At 40.0% G+C, this 24,679-nt stretch overlaps 3 protein-coding genes across 4 annotated transcripts in view; 1 reads left to right on the top strand and 2 right to left on the bottom strand.

Moving 5' to 3' along the window:
* ACER2 (alkaline ceramidase 2) overlaps positions 1 to 13,897 on the bottom strand; it is a 57,036-nt gene extending 43,139 nt beyond the window's left edge. The window contains exon 1 of the mRNA XM_055301980.1: positions 12,711 to 13,897. Coding sequence (XP_055157955.1) covers positions 12,711 to 12,803 — 93 coding nt within the window. The 5' untranslated portion in view covers positions 12,804 to 13,897. The remainder of the gene's footprint in view (positions 1 to 12,710) is intronic.
* A 133-nt stretch (positions 13,898 to 14,030) lies between these two features.
* RPS6 (ribosomal protein S6) lies at positions 14,031 to 18,024 on the top strand. The gene is made up of 6 exons (XM_055301982.1): positions 14,031 to 14,124; positions 14,652 to 14,783; positions 15,223 to 15,433; positions 15,812 to 15,958; positions 17,661 to 17,818; positions 17,917 to 18,024. Exons 1-6 carry the CDS (start codon positions 14,119 to 14,121, stop codon positions 18,010 to 18,012), a joined length of 750 nt encoding a protein of 249 aa, XP_055157957.1. The 5' UTR covers positions 14,031 to 14,118; the 3' UTR covers positions 18,013 to 18,024.
* Positions 18,025 to 18,346: 322 nt separating this feature from the next.
* The window catches only part of DENND4C (DENN domain containing 4C), a 130,814-nt gene continuing 124,481 nt past the window's right edge, over positions 18,347 to 24,679 (bottom strand). For both annotated transcript variants that reach the window (XM_055301978.1, XM_055301977.1), the window contains 3 exons: positions 23,536 to 23,686; positions 21,750 to 21,814; positions 18,347 to 21,534 (listed from right to left, as the gene is read on the bottom strand). In XM_055301978.1, coding sequence (XP_055157953.1) covers positions 21,398 to 21,534; positions 21,750 to 21,814; positions 23,536 to 23,686 — 353 coding nt within the window. In that variant the 3' untranslated portion in view covers positions 18,347 to 21,397. The remainder of the gene's footprint in view (positions 21,535 to 21,749; positions 21,815 to 23,535; positions 23,687 to 24,679) is intronic.

Below are 24,679 nucleotides of genomic sequence, written 5' to 3' on the forward strand. Positions count from 1 at the left end.
CAATTAATTCCTCTTGAGTTTCTTGAAAAAAGTTTTTTACCACAGCGCATAATAAATATTTTAGGTAAAAGATCAATATATACTGCATATAAATAAATAACTAAAAGATACATTTAATGGTATTATTGATATGCTGAGCTTAATTATGCCCTTTCATTTTTTTGTTTTGTTTTGTGTTTACCAGTTTTCTTTTTCCTATCTTGTAGGTTACTTGAACATTTTCTAGGGTTCCATTTGGATCTGTCTGCAGTGTTTTTAAGTGTTATCTCTTTGTGGAGTTGTCTCCATAGTTGCTCTAGGTGTTATACAAGTTAGCACAGTCTCCTAGTATCGTTTCTCCTATTTAAGTGAAGTACAGAACTTGCCTCCTTTTACATCTTTTTTTTTAAAGATTTTATTTTATTCATAAGAGACACACAGAGAGAGAGAGAGAGAGAGAGAGAGAGAGAGAGGCAGAGACACAGGGAGAAGCAGGTTCCATGCAGGGAGCCCGACGTGGTACTGGATCCCGGGTCTCCAAGATCACACCCTGGGCTGAAGGCGGCGCTAAACCGCTGAGCCACCCGGGCTGCCCTTTTTACATTTTCTCTTTTAATCTTTTTTTTCCCATTTATAATATAATCGCATTAAATATTTTCTCTACATCTATTTAGAAACACACTAAACAGTGCTATACATTTCACTTTAACCATCAAACATTACTTTGAACACTCAAGAGACAGGAAGTCTGCTGTATTCACCCATATTTTTGCTCTGTTCTTTTCCCCTAATGTTGCAAGCTTCATTCTTTTATCATTTACTTTCTGTTTAAAAAATGTCCTTTAGGGGCACCTGGGTGGCTGAGTCAGTAAGCGTCTGCTTTTGGCTCAGGTTATGATCTTAGGGTCCTGAAGTGAAGCACCACAGCCCCACACCCAGGCTCCCTGCTCAGCAGGAAGACTGCTTTTCCCTCTCCCTCTGCCCCTCCACCTGCTTGTGCTCTCATTCTCTTCTCTCTTTCTCTCTCTCTCTCTCTCTCTCATAAATAAATAAATAAATAAATAAATAAATAAATAAATAAATAAATAAAATTAAATACTTAAAAGAATGACTAAAGGGTGGGGGGTGGCTGGGTGGCCCAGTCAGCTAAGAATGACCAAAGAACTTTATTTTTTTTAGAGTGGGTGTGCTGGCAACAATTCTTTAAATTTTCTTTCATCTGAGAATGTCTTTTCCCACCTCATCCAAGAAAGATAGTTTTTCTAAGTATAGAATTCTGTGTTGAGTTCTTTAAGCCCCTTTCCTTGTCCTTAGAGAAATATTACACCACTTCTTTTATAGCCTCCATGGTTTCTGATGAAAAATCCATTGTGTTTTCCTAATAAGTAAAATGTTGTGTTTCTCTAGCTGTTTTTTTTCTTTGTCTTTAGTTTTCAGAACCTTAATTATGTTGCATCTTGATGTGAATTTCTTGGATTCCATTTGCAGTTTGCTCAGCTTCCTGAATCTCTAGGTTGATGTTTCTTACTACATTTGGGAACTTTCCGGCCATTAGTTCTTGAAGTATGTTTTCAGTCTGTTTTCTCTCTCTTCTTCCAGGACTCCAGTGACATGAACATTCAATTTTGGGCTTTTTTGGTGGCTCCCATTTCCCTTAGGTTCTGCTCATTTTTTAAAATCTAGTTCATCTGTTGTTCACATTAGTAATGTCTATCATTCTCTGTTCTAGTTTACTTGTTCATTTATCCCATCCACCCTGCTTTCTAGCCCATTCACTGAGCTTTTTATTTTGGTTATTGTATTTTTCAGTTCTTTCCCACTTAGTTCTTCTTTAGAGTTTGTATTACTTTGCTAAGACTTTGTTTTCTTGCTAAGTCCTTCTAATTTTTCATTTATTTCAAGCATAGTTTTCTTGGCACATTGAAGTATTTGTATCATGGCTATTTTAAAATTTTCAGGTAGAGAGGGGTATGTCTGGCTCAGTTGGTGGAGCATGCCATTCTTGATCTCAGGGCTGTAAGTTTGAGCCCCACACTGAATGTAGAGAGTTCTTAAAAACAAATAAATAAAATCTTTAAAAAAAAAATTCATTGTCCGGTAATGTTAACCTCTGTGTCATCTCTACTTTTATAATCACCCCCTCCCCATAACTTTGAGATCTTCCTCATTCTTGGTATGATGATTTTTTTTATTATTATTAAAACCTCAATATGGGAACCCCGGGTGGCTCAGCGGTTTAGCGCTGCCTTCAGCCCAGGGCGTGATCCTGGAGACCCGGGATCGATTCCCACGTCAGGCTCCCTGCATGGAGCCTGCTTCTCCTTCTGCCTGTGTCTCTGCCTCTCTCTCTCTGTATCTCTCATGAATAAATAAATCTTTAAAAAAAAAACCTCAATATTTTCGTATTATGTTATACAACTTTGGATCTTATTAAACCTTCTGTCTTAGCTGGCTTTCTCTGAAGGGGAAGGGAGGATCTACCCCTCCAAGTATAGGGTGCAAGTCCAAGATCTGCATATAGTCTCCATTGGCCTCATTGGCCAGCGGGGCTGAAAGTTCAACTCCCTACTTAGCTTTCTCTGATACCGCCCTGATAGGATTGTTGGAAAACCTGATAGGATTGTTGGAAAACCTCTTAAGGAAAACCTTATCAGAAGCCTGATAAGGGTGGAAGTCTAGGTTTCCATTCATCCTTTGCTTGTGTGGTTGGGGTTGGGCTGTAGTCTGTCTGTTTTTCCTGTGGTGTTTGGCTGGAGTAGAATGTGATTATCTGAATGTCTCTGCCTTGCTAGACTACCCCTGTCTCCGTCCTCTGACTAGAGAAAACACACTTTTGTTGTGGAATTTTTGGTCTATGCCTACTGGCATTTTGAGTTGCTGGCTTCTCCAATTCCAAGCTTGGGATGTATGAGTCAAAAAGAAAATGCGAAGAACTCCTCCATCATACCATTCCTTGGGTCCTGATGTTTCTAGCCAGCCTGCCTTCTCTCCACCTTTCGTTCTTTTCTTTCTTTCTTTCTTTCTTTCTTTCTTTCTTTCTTTCTTTCTTTCTTTCTTTCTTTCTTTCTTTCTAAGATTTATTTATTTATTCATGAGGGACACAAAGGCAGAGACTCAGGCAGAGGGAGAAGCAGGCTCCCTGCAGGGGCCCGATGTGGGACTCGATTCCAGGACAACAGGATCATGCCCTGAGCCAAAGGCAGAAGCTCAACCACTGAGCCACCCAGGCATCCTATCTCTCCACCTTTCAAATGCTTCTTTTGTATATAGTGTCTAGAGTTCTTGGTTATATTTAGTAGGAGGAATAGGGAATGTAGGCCTACTCCATATTCCTGAAGCCAGAATTCTAGGGGAACAGATTTTTATAGCAAGCTAGTGGTCTCCCCAGATGAGAAGCAGAGAGAGAGAGTGGACAGAAGAGGAGCAAGGATGAGTCCTGGGACCTCCATGTCCAGAGAGAAGAGGAGGAGAAACTAGCAAGGCAGCAAGAAGGTACAGCTAGGGAGGTAAGAGGACAAGCTAAAGCATGTAAAATAGCAATAGTTAACCACCTTTTATTTTATTTTTAACATTTTATTTATTTGAGAGCAAGAGCAGGAGTGAGGGGAGGGGCAGGGGGACAGAGTGGGGAGGGGAGAAGCAGAGTCCCTGCTGAGGGGACCTGAGACTTGTTGATGCCAGCACACGGGGATCATGACCTGAGCCAAAGGCAGGCAATTAACAGACAGAGCTACCCAGGTGTCCCCTAGTTAACCACCTTTTAAAGGAGAGTGTAAGTGAACACAAAATCCAGCCTTGAGTGGGTTTGAGAAAGAATAGGAGCAAAGTGAAAAAAAGAAAGTAACCAAAGACACATATTGTGTGATTTCATTTATAGGAAACGTCAGAACTAGCCAAAGCATAATGACAGAAATAGATTAGTGGCTCCTTAGGGCTGGAGTGATGGGGTAGTTTGGAAAAATAGAGTTGGGAAATTACTACATGGTACAGGGTTTCCCCTGGGGTGAGAAAAATACTTCACAATTGGGTTGTGGTGATAGCTGCACAACTCTGGATGTTTTGTTTTTTTTTAAATATTGCATACCTTAAATGGATGAATTATATAGTATGTGAATTATATTTCAATAAAGCTGCTAAAAAGGGGGCAAGGGAGAAAAAATGATACACACTGGGGAAAAAAACATTGAGTTTTTATGCAGGGCTAATTTCCCTTACATAAACAGTTAATAATCCAACAGAAAAAAAATGGTAAAAGATGGAACAGAAGAATATATAAAAAGATGCTTAATTCATAGTAATAGTGCTATAAATTATAACCACATTAAAATAGGCTACTTCACAATCAGACTGGAAAAACCCCAAAGCATGGTAACACTTGCCAAGACTTTATTTTTTATTTTTTCAGAAGCCATGTTTATTGTGTCTGAGATGATCCATCAGGTGATCCCTGAGCTACAAAGGATAAAAGGAAACCCTCTCATTACAAGCTGACGAAGGTAAAGCGAAAACATTTTTTGCAATGGCATGAACCACACATTCAAATAGATCTGGGTTTTATACATATGACCTAATTCCTAGTCTTCTATGGCTACTTTTATAACTTTATACAGATAATGAATTAGGTAAAAGGCACTACAATATTTGGGGGACTTCAGGAACAGTATCCTTAGTACTCCACCAAATATATTCTGATATCCCAAAGAAGCAAGATTTGCAAGTAGGTGTGCAAAACATAACTAATCTACTACTACACAGTTCTACTCTTGACAGCATTTACCTCTTGGGGGAGTCTTCCAGTCTCCAAAGGATAAAAGCAGAGAGTGAGTAGAGTCAGTACAACATACAGGATCTTACTTGATCTGATTAAACCAACCAAACACACAAAGACCAGGTTTATTCTTCTACTTTTCCTGCCATTCCTGTTCCTTCCTGCCCTACCACCAAATATCTCATAAATATATGCCAGAGCTGATTTGCCACAACTCTGCAAAAACATCCCTTGGTCCCTGACCCGAGGGGTGAGAAATTCATTGTAATTTTGCTCCTGGATATAGTTCCAGAAATAATGCCAAGGAGTTTTCCTAATTTCATTTCTTTCGTTTCACTTCCTTTCACAAACATAGTGGGGACATGTTTAAAGTTAGTTTCTTTCTACAAGTAGAAATTGCCCTTGAAATTTAGTTTGTGTCTAAAACAATCTTTTTTTTTTCCTGCTTCCTCAACTTGGGCCAAATATGAGACAGCTTACTGAAATGCACAAACTCATTTCCTCCCTTACTCCTTCTCTTCCTTTCTGTATTTATGCCTCCCTTTGGAAAATATTCCTTTTCCCAAACACACTTGAAAAACTCATTTACCAGTGAGGGGAAATTTTACTTACTGCTCTTGGGATTACTTTAACTTAACACTATTGGATATAAAAAAGTATTCTATGTGGTCTGGTTTCTCCTGGTCCAGAGACTGCCTTCAGGCCCTTATGGGCTGAACTGTGCCCCACCCCATTCTTAAATTGAAGTCCTAACCTCAGTGCTTCAGAATATGACTAGTTGGAGATAGGGTCTTTAATGAGGTAATTCAGTTAAAACGAGGTCTTTAAGATGGGCCCTAATTTAATGTGACTGGAAAAGAGATCAAGGACACAGACACACATGGAGGAAAGACCATTGACGATACAGAGGCGGCCAGCTACAAGCCAAGAAGTGAGGTCTTGAAAGAAATCAATCCTGCCAACAGCTTGGTTCTCAGACTTCCAGGATTGTAAGCAAATAAATTTCTGCTGTTCAACCACTTATTCCATGGTATTTTGATACGGTAGCCCTCTCAGGTTAATACAGGTCCCCAACTCAAAGCTCACCTCTTTCACTGTGTCACTCAGCCTCCAAACCTGTATGTCCAACAGCCTATTGGATGTTTCCACTTGTGTATCACACAGACACTTCACACTTTGTGTCTAAAGCACAGGTCTCATCACTGTATGCCTGCTCTTCTTTCAAAGCTACCCATTCAGCGATGACATCCCTGTGACAAGCCAGAAATCTAGGTGCCATTCCTGACTCGGCTGTCCCTCCATTCCCACTTCTATCAGCTACAGGGTTCTGTGCATTCTTACCTCTTGAATCTTTTTGTTTCTTAACTTTTTGTTTGCATTGAAAAAATGTCAAAACCAAATACAATTTAAAAGAATATGGGGAAAATAAACCATTTTTTAAAAAGACGTATTTATTTCGGAGAGAAGACAGCATCCACAGAAGCTAGGGGAAGGGCAGCAAGAGAGGGAGAGAGAGAGAATCCAAGCAGATCCACCCCATCCCACCAAGCATGGAGCCTGACTCAGGACTCAATCCCATGACCCTGAGATCAGGACCTAAGCTGAAATCGAGAATCAGATGCTTAACTGACTGAGCTATTCATGTGCCCCCCATTTAATCTTTTTTATATTTGCTTCCACTTCTCCCGTATATACACTCTTCTGTGTATATATATATACTATCTATATAACAATGCATATTATATATGTACATATAAATTTTTTCCTGGGCCATTTAAAAGTAAATTACAAACACCAGGGTATTTCATCTCTGAATACTTCAGCATGTACTTCCTAAGAATAAGGATATTCTGCTACATAGCCTCAATATCACCAACATACCTAAAACTTAACATTAAATACATTCTAATATACAGTTCATATTTAAATTTTACCAGTTGTTCCCAAATACCTTTTCTTCTCCTTCCTTTTCCCTTCCCCATCCCCCATTCTCATACACATTCACACACACACAAATATGAATGCATACTGATACCTCCAATTCAAACCTAACTCAAGATTCTATATTTTTTTCTACATTTACATATCTTACAGTGAAAATCCTGATTCCTAAGACATCACTGGATTTATTTGCTGTATATCTTACAATATACTATATACCAAATAGTTTCAGAATTATGAGATTAACACAACTATCAGTAGCAAACTTACTAAATAAAATTTAAGATCTTCTTGCACTTCTGGTCCTTAGACTATATTCCCCACCAGGAATATACAATCAGAATATAGCATTGAAATTTCTTGAAATTTTTAATCTGACTATTCAATTCAATATATAGTTAATTTGTTTCTGTTTAAATTTTGTGATTTTTAAAAATCCTTTTATTTTTAAAAATATTTACAACATTTACATAGAAGTCAAACCTTTATAAAAGGAATACTTAAAGTACTAATGTTAGCAAGATGGCCAAATAAGACATCCCTTGCTTGTATCTATAGACCCCCAGTGACAATAACTTGGCATCCAACCAGGGACAAGCGCCTTTGTGGGAGCTTCGAGATCCAGGTATATCATGAAACTCTGATGCAGGCCAAGACCAAGAAGAGCTGTTTTGAGAAGGCAGGCCTGTTCCCAGGCTGCTGGCACACCAATCGTGGTCATAGCCACAGCAGATACAGAAACAGCTCTGTACCTTGACAACTTGGCTACAGCTCCATTTGGCTTTGGTTCTGTCACTAGCACCATATGCTAAAGGACTTGGGAGGAGTCACACCTATCTATGCAGTGGGTAGCCCATGGACCTCAGTCCTGGCTGCCTACCCTGAAGTGGCCTGTGAACTGGCAGTAAGACACTCTCAGCTAGGATCCAGGAGCCCCTGGAAGTAAGCCTGTCAAACGGCAGATTTTGAAACAGCCTTGGAACTGGACTCAAGCCCATCCCAGCAGCAGTCTGTGAGCAGTCCTGCTGGCACAAGGAGCTGGCAGGAGATATTCCTGTCTGTGACTTAGAGATCCTGGAAGGACCCTATACTTGGCTCTGGCCCCTCTAGCCATGGTCATAGAGCAATCCAGCCCACCCAGGGATCTAGCAGGAGCCAGGCCAATCCATGCCTCCACAGCCAGGACAGCCTCCATTTTTTTTTTTTTTTTAAGATTTTATTTATTTCTGAGAGACACGGGGGGGGGGGGGGCGGGGGAGGGCAGAGACACAGGCAGAGGGAGAAGCAGGCTCCATGCCGGGAACCTGACGTGGGACTCAATCCCGGGTCCCCAGGGTAATGCCCTGGGCTGAAGGCAGCGTTAAACCACTGAGCCATCTGGGCTGCCCAGCCTCTGGCTTTCATTACTATTCCCTCTACCCTACTGCCACCTGGTAAAGGTAATCAAGTTAATTAAGTAATCATTAACAAACACATCTCTATTTTATTATTCCCTTTATTAAAAAAAAAAGGAACTTTTTCACTGAAAGATATCTGGGAAGCCAGTCCATGTATTTCCTAGAGATAATCCTCATTCTTTTTTTTTTTACTGCAATATACTATGTTTTCTTAATTCTAAGACTCACATTCCTTTCTATTTCAGCATTTCAACATCAAACTAGTTTAAAATCAGTGCCAAGTGAATTTACCAGCCACAGGGCAGAGAGGTAAACGTGACAGTTCTGTCTTGGGCAATTCTCTATTCTTTGGCTTCTTAATGCAATTTAAGTACTTGAAAGAACAGTGTCATGAAGCTGAATTTTGCATACTCTGGATTGCTATTCATTGTTGACCATATGCTTAAAATAATTGTGACGCAGTATTGAAACAAAAAGTTGCCATTTATGCAAAAGATTGCCTGTCACAGAGGGACACCTGGGTGGCTCAGTGGTTGAGCGGCTGCCTTTGGCTCAAGCCGTGATCCTGGGGTCCGGGATCGAGTCCCATATCAAGCTCCTTGCGGGAAGCCTGCTTCTGCCTGTTCCTGTGTCTCTGCCTTTCTCGGTGTGTCTCTCATGAATAAATAAAGATTGCCTGTCACACACTAGACAGTGCAATTAAATGTAGTAGACACAGCCAAGCCTCTTGGGAGCAATGACAAATTTCAGGGCAAAGGTTAGTGTGAGCCATTTATACATCAGGAAGTACACAGGCACTAGACATTTATCAGTTAAAAGCTTTCCGTTGACTTGCAAGAGAAGCTTTTATAATTCCAGCTTTAATGAAGAAGAAAAAAAGATCAAATAGAAAATAGAGTTGGAATCCCACCTATTGTTTCTGTTCCTCAAAAGTTTTCATGTAAATCTAAAACTGACAACACTACATACACAGAGGTGCCTGAGTGGCTCAGTTGGTTGAGCGTCTGCCTTCCTCTCAGGTTGTGATCCCAGGGTCCTGGGATTGAGCCCCCATCTGGTTCCCTGCTCAGCAAGGAGTCTGCTTCTTCTGCTGCTGCTCCTCCTGCTGTGCGCATGTGTGCTCCCTCTCTCTCTCTCTCTCAAATAAACAAAATCTTAAAAAAAAAAAAAAAAAAAGGACTACATACACAGGATGCCTGCTTTCAACGCTGCAAGTTGACATTGTACTAGAAAGGCTTGCCAGAACAATTAGGAATGAATGACTGACTGAATGAATAGCATTCAAACTGAAAAGAAGTAAAACTATCTCTATTTACAGATCACATGATCATATATACAAGAGCTGAAAGGCTCCACAAGAAAACTAACAAATTCAGCTGTGTTAGGAAATAAGATGAACACACAAAAATCGGTTGTGTTTCTATACACCAGCAATGAACAATCTGAATGTGAAGTTAAGAAAACAATCCCAGGGGCATCTGGATGGCTCAGTTGGTTAAGCATCTGCCTTTAGCTTAGGTCATGATCCCGGAGTCCTGGAATTGAGCCCAACATCAGGCTCCTTGCTCAGTGGGGAGCCTGCTTCTTTCCTTCTGCCTGTTGCTCCCCCTCCTTGTGCGCTCTCTTTGTCAAATAAATAAAATCTTAAAAAAAAAAATCCCAAAGAGTAAAATACCTATGAATAAAATGAATCAAGGAGGTAAAATACTTGCAAGCTGAAAACCACCATACATGTCTGAAATAAATTAAAGAAGACCTAAACAAATAGAAAGACCTTCTGTGTTCATAAATTTGAAGATTCAATGTTGTAAAGATGATAAAATTGATCTATAGATTAAATGAAATCCCTCTCAAAATTTCAAAGGGGGGCGGCCCGGGTGGCTCAGCGGTTTAGCGCCGCCTTCAGCCCAGGGCCTGATCCTGGAGACCCAGGATCAAGTCCCAAGTCGGGCTCCCTGCATGGAGCCTGCTTCTCCCTCTGCCTGTGTCTCTGCCTCTCGCTTTCTCATGAATAAATAAATAAAAATTAAAAAAAAATTTCAAAGGGGCATATATTGCATAAATGGGCATAAAATTCATATGGAATTACAAGGGATCCCAAAGAGGTAAGACAATTTTGAAGAAGAGGAACCAAATCAAGGACTCCCATTTCCTAAAAAAAAAAAAAAAAAAAAAAAAAAAGGACTCCCATTTCCTGATTTCTGAAACTTACTACAAAACTGCATATCGAACAGCATGATACTAGCCTAAGGATAGATGTATAGACCAATGGAATAGAATCAAGAGCCCAGACTCATAAACTCATACATCTATGGCCAATTGATTTTCAACAAGGGTGCCAAGATCATTCAATGAGGAAAAGAATAGTGTCCTTAACAAATGGTGGTGGGACAACTGGATATCTACATGCGAAAGAATAAAGTTGGACTTACTACATCACACCATATTAACAAAATAACTCCAAAAGGATCAATGACCTAAATATAAGAACTCAAGCCATACAGTTCTTGAAAATATAGGGGTAAATTATGACGACTTCGGATTTGGCAGTGGATTTGTCTCAGATATAACACCAAAAGAAAAAAATAAACTGGACTTCATCAAAATTAAAAACTATTGTACACCAAAAGACATGATCAAGAAAGTGAAAAGAGACACCTACAGAAGAAGATATTTGTTCATCATACATCTAATGAAGGTGTAATATTCAGAATACGCAAAGGTCTCTTACAACTCTTACAACTCTACGAGACATGCTAATTCAAAATGAGGGAGCAGCCCTTCTGCCTTATTGATAAGATTATAAAATGGAGCAACTGTTATGGAAAACAGTGCAGAGTTTCTTCAAAAAGTTAAAAATAGAACTTCCATTTGACCCAGCAACCCTGCTTCTGGGTTTGTATCTGAAAGAATTGAAAGCAGGGGCTTAAATAGATATATGCACATCTATGTTCACAGCAGCATTATTTATGCATTGGTGGTTCAGTGGTAGAGTTCTTGCCTACAATAGCAGCAACATTCACAATAGCTAAGAGGTGGAAGTAACCCAAATATTCATCAACAGATGAATAAACAAAATGTATTTAGATACAATGGAATAATCTTTAGCTTGACAAAGGAAGGCTTCTACATGCTACAACATGGATGAATTTTGAAGACATTATGTTATGTGCAATAAGCCAATCACAAAAAGACAAGTACTATATGATTCCATTTCTATGAATTTGACTACTTGAGATGCTTCATATAAACAAAGTAGAATGGTGGTTACCAAGGGTGGTGTAAGGGGGTGGGTGGTAGGAAGGAGGAGTTAATTCCAGTTTTGCAAGATGAAAAGGTTCTGGGGAATCTGTTTCACAACAATATGATATATGGATATATTTTAAAGGTTTATTTATGAGAAAGACAAAGAGCTCATGTGAGCAAGCGGGAGAGGGGCAGAGAGAGAGAGGGAGAGAGAAAATCTTAAACGGGCTCCACAGTCAGCACAAAGTCCAACATATGGGGCTGGATCTCTGGATCCTGAGATCATGACATGAGCAGAAGAATTCAGAGTCAGACACTTAACCAACTGAGCCACCCAGGCCCCCTGTGATTATATTTAACACTACTGAACTGTATACTTAGAAGCTATTAAGATGGTAAATTTTGTGGGGTTTGCCACAGTAAAAAAACAAAAAAACAAAAACATAAGAAAAACCTGAGGAGTAGTCCTGGATTTTACTCTTTGCCTCACATGACCTCACTACTACTACTTCAGTGAAAACCATTAGAGCTAAAGAAAACATAATTGGGCAAAGTACCTGAATAGTTTCCTATCTCTCCACAGAAGATATACAAAAAGCCAACAGGTACATGAAAAGATGCTTAACCTCATTAGCTATAAGGGAAATGCAAATCAAAACCACAATGAGGCACCACTTCACACCCTGTAGAATGTGGAAAATAATGAAATAAGTACTGGCTAGGATGTTTAATGGGGACAGGGCTTCCCTTTTAGAGCCAGATAGAGGTGGTGGATGCACAACTTTGTCAATGTACCAAATGCCAATGAATTGTTTACTTAAAAATGACTAATTTTGTTATATTAATTTCACCTCATTACAAAAAAGTTTCACAGGTTCTAAATGTCATTTGACCAACATTTTGTACATTAATACCAGATGATCAAACAGGATTTAGTAGACTGTCGCAATTTTGAATGTGAAGCAGGCCTAAACTCAAATCTTTGTGATATTGAAGTGGAAGATGGGATGTAATAATCTTGGAAAGCAAATTATTGTTTACCTGAAATGCAGGAGTTTTTATTCCTTTTAAAAAATAGAGTAAATAAACAATAGACAATCAATGTTCCTTTCTGCAGGACACGGATTGAGAGTGCGGGCTTCAGAGTGGGACCTCCTGGGCTCCTATTCTTGTCTTCCCAGGACTATCAAATATGTTGTGTCTTTCTCATGGCTTGTGTCCTATTGGGAGCTGCATCACTGTGGACTCAAGATTCACTAAAATACATTCACTTAACCTCCCTCTACTGGCTGGTTCCATACTACCGCACTGTAATAGACTAATCATACCTACCAGAGCTGGGGTTAGGATAATTTCACAAATATTTACTGAGCACTTACTTTTATGTGCCACGCACTTTGCTGTGTCCTAAGTGTTCCACAGTGAAGGTCAGACAGCGGCGATGGCCTAACTTCTCTTCTAGTAGAGGGCATAGACCACAAACATCCTGAGGCCGGAGAGCTAGGCTCCTGTCTCCGAGTCGGAGAACGAATCTCCCGGACAGAGGAGAGTGAGTAAAGCAACAGAAGTTGATTAAGCAAGGAGACGGAGAAACGCTCTCAGGAGTGAGAGGGGTCCCCGCAGGGTCGCCAACCTGGGCCCCCACCGACGGTCTTTTATTCAGAGCTGACCAGGGAGTTGTGGCCTTATCATTTTAGTGACGTCTTGGCTTGAGCAAGGACTGGTGGTAACATCTTTAATGGCTTCTTTTTGGGGCCTGGTTTTGTTGGTCACAGGTGGCGGTCATATAAAAGACACTTGGGGCAGGGTGGTCTGGTTTGTTTCCTTACCTCTGGGTTGTGGTGGTTGTTAACACCCCCCGGCCTTTAGGGGATTTCTGTGAGCCGGATCCCGCGGCCCGCCGCCTACACCTAGCCCCGTCTGTCCCTTACTCAAGACCATTTAGGCATCCTGATTAAGTATGAGAAAGGAGAGCAGCGCTATCCCAGAGATAAAAAGGAGGATACGGTCTTAGGTAGCCAGGGGGCCAGGAAGAGCTTTTCTTGGGAGGGACATCTCACCGGAACGGACCTGCATGCTATTAACACGCGGCGACAGGTGAATTTGGGGGGACTTGGAAGGACAGGGGATCGGCAAGTGTTTAACTGCGGTGGGAAATGCTGCGTTTCCAGCAAGGGTGACGTAATTTTGCGTTCTAAGAAGATCCCAGAGGCAAGGCAGGGCCGGGAAGGCCATTTTAGGACGCACGGATGGTGGCCTGGACTTAGGGTAACGGGTTACTGGCCTGCGCAAAAGGGCAGGTGCTGTGCTGGGACAGGAGCGCGAGGGCTGCAGAGCGGCCAGAGGACGGGCGGACAAGCCCCGCCTGCAGGGCGTCCTGCTGCCAACGGCCGGGCCAGCGCAGGGCCAGCTTCAGGCGGTGTCAGGTACAGGACAGGCCGACAGAGCTGAACTCCGGTCCCGCCCTTCTTTCCCGGTACCTGCAAAACCTGCAAAAGCAGACGTCGGGGACCGAGCCGGCCTCCGCCCTGGCTCAGGGGAGCGCCTGACACAGCCACCGGCGGGGAGCCCAACCTTCAGAGGAACACCCGACCGCGACCGCCGGCCCCTCCCGGACCGCCCCACGCTAATTAGCCCCGCCTCCGGAAGTGCCGCCTACCCGCGCTCACTTCCGCTATCCCAGGCTTCCGCTTCTCTCGCGAGAACTAGAAGTGCCTATGAGATGAGGGCTAAGCGGAAGTCGGGTCTCTTTTTCGTGGCGCCTCCGAGGCGGTAGGCCGCTTCAGGATGAAGGTAGGAAGTGGTGGAAGCTTTTGAAATGGGCTAGGGGAGCATGGATCGGGCCCCCCAGGACACTGCCTTGCCGCAGCCCTCGTTCTCCAAAGTCCTAGGTCTAGGTGGGAAGGGGTCTGAGGCGGGAGAAAGCTTGCCGCTTTTGGGTGCAGGGGTCCTTGGGAGAGCGGATGGCGAGCGATTACAGCAGGAGCCGCGCCGGGCAGGGAGCGCCATGGTGGCGTCCTCAGGCCCAGCCCGACAGACGCGGCCCTGCTGCCTCTTTGGCTGCCTGTGGGTCGGACGGGCCGCGGCGGGCCCTTCGCCCCGGAGGCTTTCCGCGAAGCTCGAGGAAAACTTAGCCCGATCTTTCAGTGCGCTGCTTGTGCGCCATTAATGTGCGCACACGCGTTAGCGGATGAAACCGACACGATACGTCAGGGTTTCTGCTCCTTGTCTGGGGTTTACATGAAAGGCTTTGTGCAACGGAATTACCTGTGAGTGGCTCTGCGGTTTTCTAAAACTCTTTCCTTCCCCTTAATCCTTAGCTGAACATCTCTTTCCCAGCTACTGGCTGCCAGAAACTCATTGAAGTGGATGATGAGCGCAAACTGCGTACCTTCTATGAGAAGCGTATGGCCACAGAAGTTGCTGCCGATGCTCTGGGCGAGGAATGGAAGGTTGGTTCCCGAATGAAATAAATGGTCTCGGCTATTTGATAGCGCCGTTGGCCACAGGTGGAGTAGCGGGGTTCGGGCTTCCATCTGGGGCCACTTCCACGTGTCCCTTTAAGGTAGCGCTGTTACCCTGCGGCGTTACGGACCTCAAACGGGAGAAGACCCCTGAAGTTCTGTGGGAAGTGCCAGCAAGGGTGGTTTGTGGGTTGGTTGCTCGATTGTACTTTGGTTTCATAACATAGGTTTTCCCTCGCTGGAACGGTCACGTCTAGTAAAAGAGGTTAGAAATAGGACTTGACTGAATTTGCTGACTGATCTTGGCATGAAAATCTAGACAAAACTGGGTGACCCGAGAAAACTGAAATTCATACTGTTTTTCGCACACCCCCAGGATTTAAGGGCCGTGATCCTTTATTTTACAACGTGTGGTTGTGTCCCACAGGGTTACGTGGTGCGAATTAGTGGTGGCAATGACAAACAAGGCTTCCCCATGAAGCAGGGTGTCTTGACCCATGGCCGCGTCCGCCTGCTGCTGAGTAAGGGGCATTCCTGCTACCGACCCCGGAGGACTGGAGAAAGGAAGCGCAAATCTGTTCGGGGTTGCATTGTGGATGCCAATCTCAGTGTTCTCAATTTGGTTATTGTGAAAAAAGGTGAGGTTTACTTGTGTTCTTGAATTCAATTTTTGTTGACATTGTTTTAAAAGCTGATAATTCAGGGATCCCTGGGTGGCGCAACGGTTTGGCGCCTGCCTTTTGGCCCAGGGCGCGATCCTGGAGACCCCGGATCGAATCCCACGTCGGGCTCCCGGTGCATGGAGCCTGCTTCTCCCTCTGCCTGTGTCTCTGCCCCTCTCTCTCTGTGTGTGACTATCATAAATAAATAAAAAATAAATAAAAAAAACCTGATGATTCAGATGTTTTTCGTTTGCATTATCCACAGTTTCTTTACCACTGCATAAACAGTAATTTAGAGTTTTTGTTTGTAAGAAAGTTGTGGAATTAAAAAGGTCTGATCACTTCCTCTTTTAGGGGAGAAGGATATTCCTGGACTCACGGATACTACTGTGCCTCGTCGCCTGGGGCCCAAAAGAGCCAGCAGAATCCGAAAGCTTTTTAATCTGTCAAAAGAAGACGATGTCCGCCAGTATGTTGTTAGAAAGCCCCTAAACAAAGAAGGTACGAGGATTTTGCTTAATTTCATTTGTAGCATCTTGTATGCATGTTAGTAAATGTATTTATGGGGAGAGGGTCAACACAGGCACTTGTTAAATCTGATGCTTGTCTGCAGTATTACAATTTTACTTGAAGTTTTGTCTGTCTCCTGATGTAGAAGTTTATCTGAAAATAAGTTATCAGAAGTTCATTACTTTTGGGTTAGGAATCGGTAAAATGATAGAAAATTCTGGGGCTATGATTGGAAACCCTCAGTCCCACCACTTTTGCTTTCTTTACATATTAGAGGTTCTGTCTGTTTACAGAAGTAGTGAGTGCTTTCATTGCCTGAAGTTGCTTTTAACTCCTGGCTCTTTTTAATCTGAGCTGTGGATAGGAATTGTAGGAGTTGTGGCTGTTAGAAGAAATACACTTTATTCAGAATACTAGAAGCAGGTGTTTGGGGTTTTGGAGTTTTAATAGTTTTTGAGATGGCATACAGATGCACAGTGTGTTAGAGGACATAACTCCTCACTGGTGAGGCTCTGTAACGTTATTTCTCTAGTAAAGTGTATGCATATTTACTTAGGTTATGTGGAATAAAGAGGATGCCAGTTCAGGTTGGGTTTTCCTGACAAATGTGAAAAAAATTGGTTGGCACTGGGGATTTAAGCCTGGCATATAGCAACTGCTCATGAGTCACTTCAAATACCTGAACTACCTATGTGCAAGGTAGTGTAAGTGTTGATGGTATAGTATAAAAGGACAAGTTACTCTCATGTGGTTTACACTTTAAAAAGAAATGCCAGATACATAGTGGTTGCCCATTGTCAACTCCCCTGGCAAGATCACCAGTATAATAGGTGTTCTAGTTAACAGGTGTGTATAGAATGGTTCTTACATCTTTATAATTAAGGGATGGGTTGACTTTTTAACAAAACCTGAGCAGTTGAGTATTTCGTTTTAGAATATATGCTTGGGCTATGTTTGTTATTCCCACCAGGCATCTATTAAACTCAAAGACTTCTGTTCCAAAGCAGATCTATAATCCATAGAATTTGGGATGTATAGATGACACAGGCTAAATGAAGATACTCTATGAACAATGTGCTCCACGTTCTAACGTTAATGGTTTCATTCCCCAGACTGGCAGGATCTGCCTTGGCAAATACTAGATTTGAGCATAAATAGGATTTCAGAGTGTGGTTAGGATAGTGGTGCAGGTGGAACTTTACTTAGTTTTCATAGATAAGTAATATATGCACAGTTAATACAGTTTTAAAATAATTTCCCTGTATCTTACAGTATAAAAATGTATCTAATTGGGGAAGAGAAATCAAAATTGAATAGGAAAAGAAGCTTGAGGTAGGACTTCAGTCCCCCAAACAGAGTAGCTTAAATTGATGAATGGTCTTGAAGTTGACATCCAAACTAGTGGTGTAGTTTAATGAGGTGTCTTAGGATTAAATGTGCTAATTAGGAAAAGACTGGCACCTAGTAGACAAAGTTAATCTGTTTACTTCAGAAGGACTTACCAGTTTACACTGATAATATTTAGCACATCTTGGCTTTTTGTTAAAGGTAGTATTTCAAGTTAAACAGTGGTTCAGATTTTACTTCAAAGGCCTCACACAGGTAAGTTTTCCTAGATATTCCTGTAATATTAAAAATGTAGATGTAGATCCTAATGAACATTGAGAAGTGACTGAATCATCTGAATTTTCAGGTAAGAAACCTAGAACCAAGGCACCCAAGATTCAGCGTCTTGTTACTCCACGTGTCCTCCAACACAAACGTCGGCGTATTGCTTTGAAGAAACAGCGTACTAAGAAAAATAAGGAAGAGGCTGCAGAATATGCTAAACTTTTGGCCAAGAGAATGAAGGTAAATCAAGAAGATTGAGGGAGGGAGAGTCAGGCCTGACTTTGGATTTTTAACCCAGACAAGCTATAACTGTTTCTTTGTTTGTTTTGTTTGCTTAGGAGGCCAAAGAAAAACGCCAGGAACAGATTGCCAAGAGACGGAGGCTGTCCTCTCTGAGAGCTTCTACCTCTAAGTCTGAGTCCAGTCAAAAATGAGATTTTCTAAGAGTGACAAAATAAATAAGATCAGACACCAAATCTCTTGACTTTTCATTGATGACAAAATAGATAAATGGAGGGTGAGATCATAGTAAAGGGAGTATAGTTGACAGTGATCTGATGGTGGATAAAAAGTATGCAAGAGATAGTTGAAAGTGCTGTCCTTCAAGGTGAGAGGCTGAAACCATATGGTAACACTGGGAGAGATGGGCAGACCAGGGTTTCTTTGAGGATGGGTGAGTGGCTCTGGAAAGGTTTCTCAGCATATAAGGGCGTACCTGTTTTTCAGCAAGGCAAGGAACAGTTTGGGGGAAATGAAGGACTAGAACTATTAATCTGTTGTACACTTTATTTTGAGGAATACAGTTTTAAAGATCTATACACAATACATGAAAAGTGCCCTTAAGAAGGTGGACATTTGTCATAAAAAATACCTTTGTTAAAAGCATATAGTTAATTGATAGCATTTTTATAAACAGTTCACAAAGCTTTTAAAACCAGTGCAAATTTTATTAACAAAAGCTTTTCAACTCTAGTGAATTGTTACTCATGCATTTTATAGTTTCACACTGTGCCTTTACGAAGCACTTGGATCCATGAAGTATGCAAAGGAAGGAATCTACTTTTTCTAATGAAACCTGTCTAGTTCGTAGTAATTGCAGTTGAACTTTTACAGACTAGAAGGCTCTTTAAAGGCACGTTAGGTTTTAAGGGCAAAGAACTGGAGTTTACATTTTAACCACAGGAGTAGGATTTTCAAACTGCTTTAACAGGGACTGAAGCTGTGCTTGGCAATTAAAATGTGTATGAGTCACTTGGGGATCTGACCAAAAATGCAGATAGTGATTCGGAAGATTTGTGGCCCCAGGTTCTACATTAGGTTCCCAGCTGATAGCAATAATGCCAGCTCACAGACTGGACTAGCTGAGAATTGAGAGAAGATGATTAGAAAGGAGATCCCCACATGTACTGAAAAGCTATAGAACATGAAAAATCCTAACTTGCAGTTCTATATAAATTAAGATCAAACTAAAAAGGCTAAAAAGGAAAGTATTTGTAAATGATTACCAAAATAAAAATAAAATACTATAGTGACTTAAAGGCAAGTCTGGTGTATATAGCCCAGAGTCCTGTACTAACCAACACCTGGTTGATTCTAATGCACAAAATATGAGAACCACTACCCTACTTGTATTAGGGAGTGCAGTCACTGAAGGGGACAAAACTACTTTTCAAAAAGATGTACCAAGAATGAAGCAACAATCGAATATCCCACAATTATGGGGAGTCTTACGCTTGCTTAGTTTAAACATGCAGGATGCTATAATTAACCTATAAAATGCAGCTAAAATTAGATTAAAACCAGTATAAATGCTAAGCATCTGGACTTTGACTAGGATTTCTCAGGCTTTTAAGTTTCATACGTTGCTATAGTTGCTATAAGTCATTTTAGACATTTCTAAATCTGTGGATAATGACTGCATATCTGGCTTTTTGGTTTTGTTTGCGGTGAATTTTTAGTGGTCCCCTTTCTGTGGTAGGTGCTAGAAAAGGCCTTTATGCACTTTGAACACAAATCAGTCCCTATTTCTAAAGGAGAGCAGCAGGTTAAGTTTCTAATGTATAATGGCTGAGTTCTTTTAGAATGTTATAAAAAGTTACTAGAAAATGTATACTTTGGTACAGAATAGCCAAATCTTAAGTGAGATCTTTATTACACATCAATAGGAAGTGCTTTGGTAAGTAATTTAGTTCAAGTTAAGTCTACAGAGAAGAAATGGAAAACAATACTGGAACTCTATAAATAACAAAGGTTAGAATCGTACACATTTCAGAAGCCTTAAAAATGTGACAGACAAGCACAGCAAACTTAAGAATTTTCCATTTTATTCAACCTCAAGTTTATATGCAAGGTAATTCCAAACTTTGTTGCGGCAATACGTGTTGAAAGTACCAAGTGTTAAGTTGCAAAAATATATACTCTGAGACAGTGCAAATGATCCACTTTTAAGGTATTGAGAGTTGTACATAATTTCTGACAAGTTATTTCACTTAGCGATTCCATAATAAATTGAAGCAAAATCTGCATAGGTTAGATTAACCCTGAAATGTTGAAAGACTGGTGTGCTAACAATTTTTAAGAGATTACACCAGGTGGGAGATTTGTGCTTGTTAGCTGTACCACCTGGAAATATTTTTATCAACTGATTAGTCATCTGCATGATTACTGTAAAAGCACACATAACCACTGGCTTTTTAAACGATGCAGAGAGTTAAGGCAAACGTTAACTGTTCTTGAGGGCAGTTTTTAAAATGAAAGGCATGATAAATGTCAGGCATGTGAGGTCATGATTTTCTTGAACCTACTGGCAACAAGCTCAATAAGCTTTAACATTTTAAGACTTAATTGATCCATCCTAAAAAAACAGTATTTACAAATGCACAAATAATAAGCATACAAATCTAAATATTATACAAGAATAAAATTTCTGTGTGCAGTGCAAGTTTATCCCACAGGTTTTTAAAAGTGACTAATAGCAACAATTTATGTACCTGAACAATTTCAGGTCCAAAAAATAAACACGAGCGTTTTAAGCATGTTCCAATTTTGTAAATTATGAGGCTGACTTAATTTCATTTAAACTATATGATTGGCTCATTTACTCCAATCTTAAAGCTGTTGCAAATTAACATGATATTGGGAAGAGGATGAAAAGTAACTTGGATATTCAAGATACAATCCACTAGAAAGAGAATACATAATTATGATGGGTGAAGATATAGAGGCAAGGCTGTCATCAGACTTTAATTTTGATTAATGACTACAACTGAGTTTAGTAGTAGTCCTTTAATAGTTGAAGACACCCCTTTCAGAAAATTGTATTGCAACACGCAGTCTAAGAATTTTAATAAATATAATATGGCTGTACATACAAATACCTACACAGCCACACATATATACACACATACACAAATAGTTGCTCTTATAATTGAAATTTCATTTGTTTTGGGGTTAGTCAAGTTTACATTAAACTGCTATTCCCCAAAACCAATAACTTCAAATATAAACAAAATGCCAAGAATGAATATCGTTTCTCATTATCAAACTACACATACTGAGAAATCCAATAACGGTTTTCAAGCAGAGGCAAGTGAAACATTCAGAAGTTGCAAACCTTCAGATGTTAACCCTGGAATATTTTTATGGCATTTTTACGTCGCGAGATGATTGAGTATAAGTTACATTTCATTATATATTGTCCCAAGAGTTAACTTCATTTCACTTTCATCAATTGTTAGCATTTGGAATAAACCTGGATGTCTGCCAACTGAATCTATTCCCTCAAGCTTTGTGTGTTTTAAAATCTGGTGAACATCTTATTTAAATGAGAGGTGCTCCAAAACACTTCCTGCACCATTGCACACTGATACTTGGTGGAGCATCAATATTCTGCAACTTTTCAAGACTCTCTGAAGATAGATTATTGTATGCAAGTCCATATTCATTGTCAAAAGCCTCTGAAAGACATTTTCAAAAATGCAGTTGTAATTTGTTAAACAAAAGCTGTAAACTGAAAAATGGTAATCAAGTAATTTCATATATATCTATAAACTGCATATTTGAAAGTAGAAATCTTTTGAAAGGTTAAGTGCATTTACCCATACCAATTACAATTTTATAAATTACTTCAGAAAATGAACCTCCTTTAGTAATCCTTAATTAACCAACTTACCAATATCAATATTCTCTCTTCCAAGAGATACTAATGATAAGAAGAGGATTTCTCGGTATAAACTCCTATAAAACAAATATTTTTAAAGTTAATAGGCACAGCACATAAAAATACATACATGAAGGTTTTGTAAAATGGTGAAAAATAAAGTCTAGTCAACAGTAATGTGTCCATGTCAGTGTCCTAGTTTTGACAACACTACAGTTAAGAGATGTTATCTTTGGGGGAAGTTGGGTGAAAAATATGCTGAACTCTAGGCTACTGTTGCAACTTACTTTGAATTTCTATTTCAAGTTAAAAAGTTATGGATAAAAAATGTTAGGGATGTAGAGTTTCATACCAAAACCTATTTTAAATGGCTTATTTTAACATTGTTATAATATTTTAAGAACATAAATACAGTTGACCCTTGAACATGGAGTTGAATTTCATGGGTCCAGCCACAGTATTTTTTCCAATACAGCAGAGTACTATAAAGGTGTTTTCTTTAATAGCTCTAAGAATTCATTATATAATACAACATACAAAATGTGTTAACTGTTTATCATATCATTGGTGGGACTTCTGGTCAACAGCTATGAAGTTCTGGGGTAGTCAAAAATTATACATAGATTATCAACTGCACGGAGGGATCATTTAAGGGTCAACTATAATAGGTAACTGTTTTAACTCTACTTTCCAATTAAAATTTGCAAAAGCAGTCACCTCTCATTTGCCACTTGACAAAGTAACAATTTATAAGTGAGTTAGGAGTCTAAACCCTACGGTATAAAAGGTGGTATGGTCTCTTTGCTATTTAACCTAACAATAAACGATGAACTATATTTATTTGGTTTGTGAACATAAAAGTGTCACAAATCAAACCTTAAAGATTAGCTTCTTAGTGGAGTTGTTAAAAATGAAGGAACGCTTAAGAAATGAACTGATTTCAGAAATTAACATAGAAAAAAAATTAGAGTAATGCAGATTCTGATAATGCTTCATATGATCTTTGTGTAGAAGCTTCAGAAGCCAAAACATGTCATTTCTAATTTTCCTTCCCTGCCTTAAAACTACAGATGCTTGAAACTACCTGCTCTTTAGACTGTGAAGGTCGGTCATCTCTATCTTAACTTTTGAGATTACAAAAGGATCCATCCATTTTCATAATCCATGCTCTATCACTCCTGAGGTTATCTTCAAAGATGCCATAACTAAAGAAACTTGTAAAGGACCTGGAAACTTAGTATTTGGTAGAATTTATTATGTCACCTTTTCTGAAGTTTCCACTGGAAAATTCACTAACATTGAGACTGGGATGAGTACTGATCTAAAGTATGTTAGCAGATAATCGTAAAGGATTAGGAAACCTCCATATCCTTTGTTATTCAGTCTTTTCATGACTTTTCTAAATGGTTTCTATTCATAAACAGATTTTTGTTTTTTTTTATGTCCCACAAAGAAATAAAATATAAGCTGTGCAGGTATGACAGGGTCTGAACAAGTAGTACATATGTATAACATCACTGTTAACAAATTCATAGGTTTCCAGTGAACACCAATAATGTTCTCAAAGACTCAGTACATTTTAGACATGAATGAATTACCTCCTAAAATTTAACCTATTCCTCCACACAGAACTTTTAGTATGTTTGCTCAAGTATGAGCAGATACATTTGGGCAGCACTTTTGAAACAATCAGGTGTTCTACACTGAGTATGTTTCTTTTATACCTAGAGATATTTTAAAAATAATACTTAAACATGAAATTATTTTGAGTGGCATGAAGCAAAAACTGGATTCTTACCTTTGTCTTTTCATGTCTGGTTTTATTAGCTGTGAAAGTAGATTGATGGGCTTAAGAACATCATTATGTTGAATACTCTGCCTGATGGTTTCCACTAAAGTGCTTGTTGCTTCTTGTTCCTCTGACAGGAGAGACAATTTCTTTTCAGAATCTAGTAAAAACACAGTAAGAATAATTATTAAAAAAAAAAATTTTTCCTCCAGACCTGTAGCATTTTCTAGTCTTTTATTCAACATCACCATCCCCACCCCCACCCCTTAAGGGTAAAATTACTTGTCAATGTGACCAGCTCAAAACTACTTTTCCTACTTTCTTCAGATAGGAAAGGCCTGTCCCTTTGCCTTTTCCCTGAATGTAGGGATTCCTGCTTCAAGCTGGGATGTGATAGCTTGTACTCCAGCAGCAATCTTGTGACCTGAACCAACCTCAACCAATGGGAAGGTAAGACCCAACACCAGGGACCTGGGTTGCTGATGACAGAGGAGTTGCCTACCAATATATATTAGGTATATACTGGGATTGAATCATGCTAACATTAAAAATATACAAAATCAGGGTGCCTGGGTGGCTCAGTCAGTTAAGCGTTCAACTTTTGGATTCAGCTCAGGCCATGACTTCAGTGAACAAGGCCCGAGAGGGGCTCCACCTACACTCAATGTGGAACCTGCTTCAAGGTTTTCCATCTCCCTTTACTCCTCCTTCTGTTCATGCTCTCTCATAAATAAATAAATAAATAAATAAATACATAAATACATACATACATACATACATAAAATAAAAATAAATAAAAATAAAAATAAAAAAATCAAAAAAGTGTTCTTGACCCAGAGAAAAGGGAAAACTTTAATACTGCAGGTAACTCTAGCAACCACACAATTTGATTTACACCCATGTTAGTTGAGATGGAATATGTATCCAGTGGCTCCCCAGTCAGTCTCATTTACAGTGTCTGTCAAAAAACTAGTTATTGTATTTTTCATACAACACAGCCACTTAATAAAGGCAACTAGAACTTCATTTGTGTTCAGAGAAACAGCAAAGTTCTCTGTTATAAGAGGAAATAATGGCTGCTATGAGTTTTGATTCTAGCTCTTCTACCTGCTACATGATGACCTTTAAATATATTTGATTTTTATGTTATGCT

Source organism: Nyctereutes procyonoides, unplaced genomic scaffold, assembly GCF_905146905.1.
Source record: "Nyctereutes procyonoides isolate TBG_1078 unplaced genomic scaffold, NYPRO_anot_genome, whole genome shotgun sequence".
In the NCBI taxonomy this organism is placed as follows: domain Eukaryota; kingdom Metazoa; phylum Chordata; class Mammalia; order Carnivora; family Canidae; genus Nyctereutes; species Nyctereutes procyonoides.

Excerpts from the sequence above, each read along its gene's own strand:
- RPS6 (XM_055301982.1), top strand. Across the intron at positions 15,959-17,660 it reads AAAGCCCCTAAACAAAGAAG|GTAAGAAACCTAGAACCAAG; the intron begins GTACGAGGATTT and ends CTGAATTTTCAG. Across the intron at positions 17,819-17,916 it reads TTTTGGCCAAGAGAATGAAG|GAGGCCAAAGAAAAACGCCA; the intron begins GTAAATCAAGAA and ends TTGTTTGCTTAG.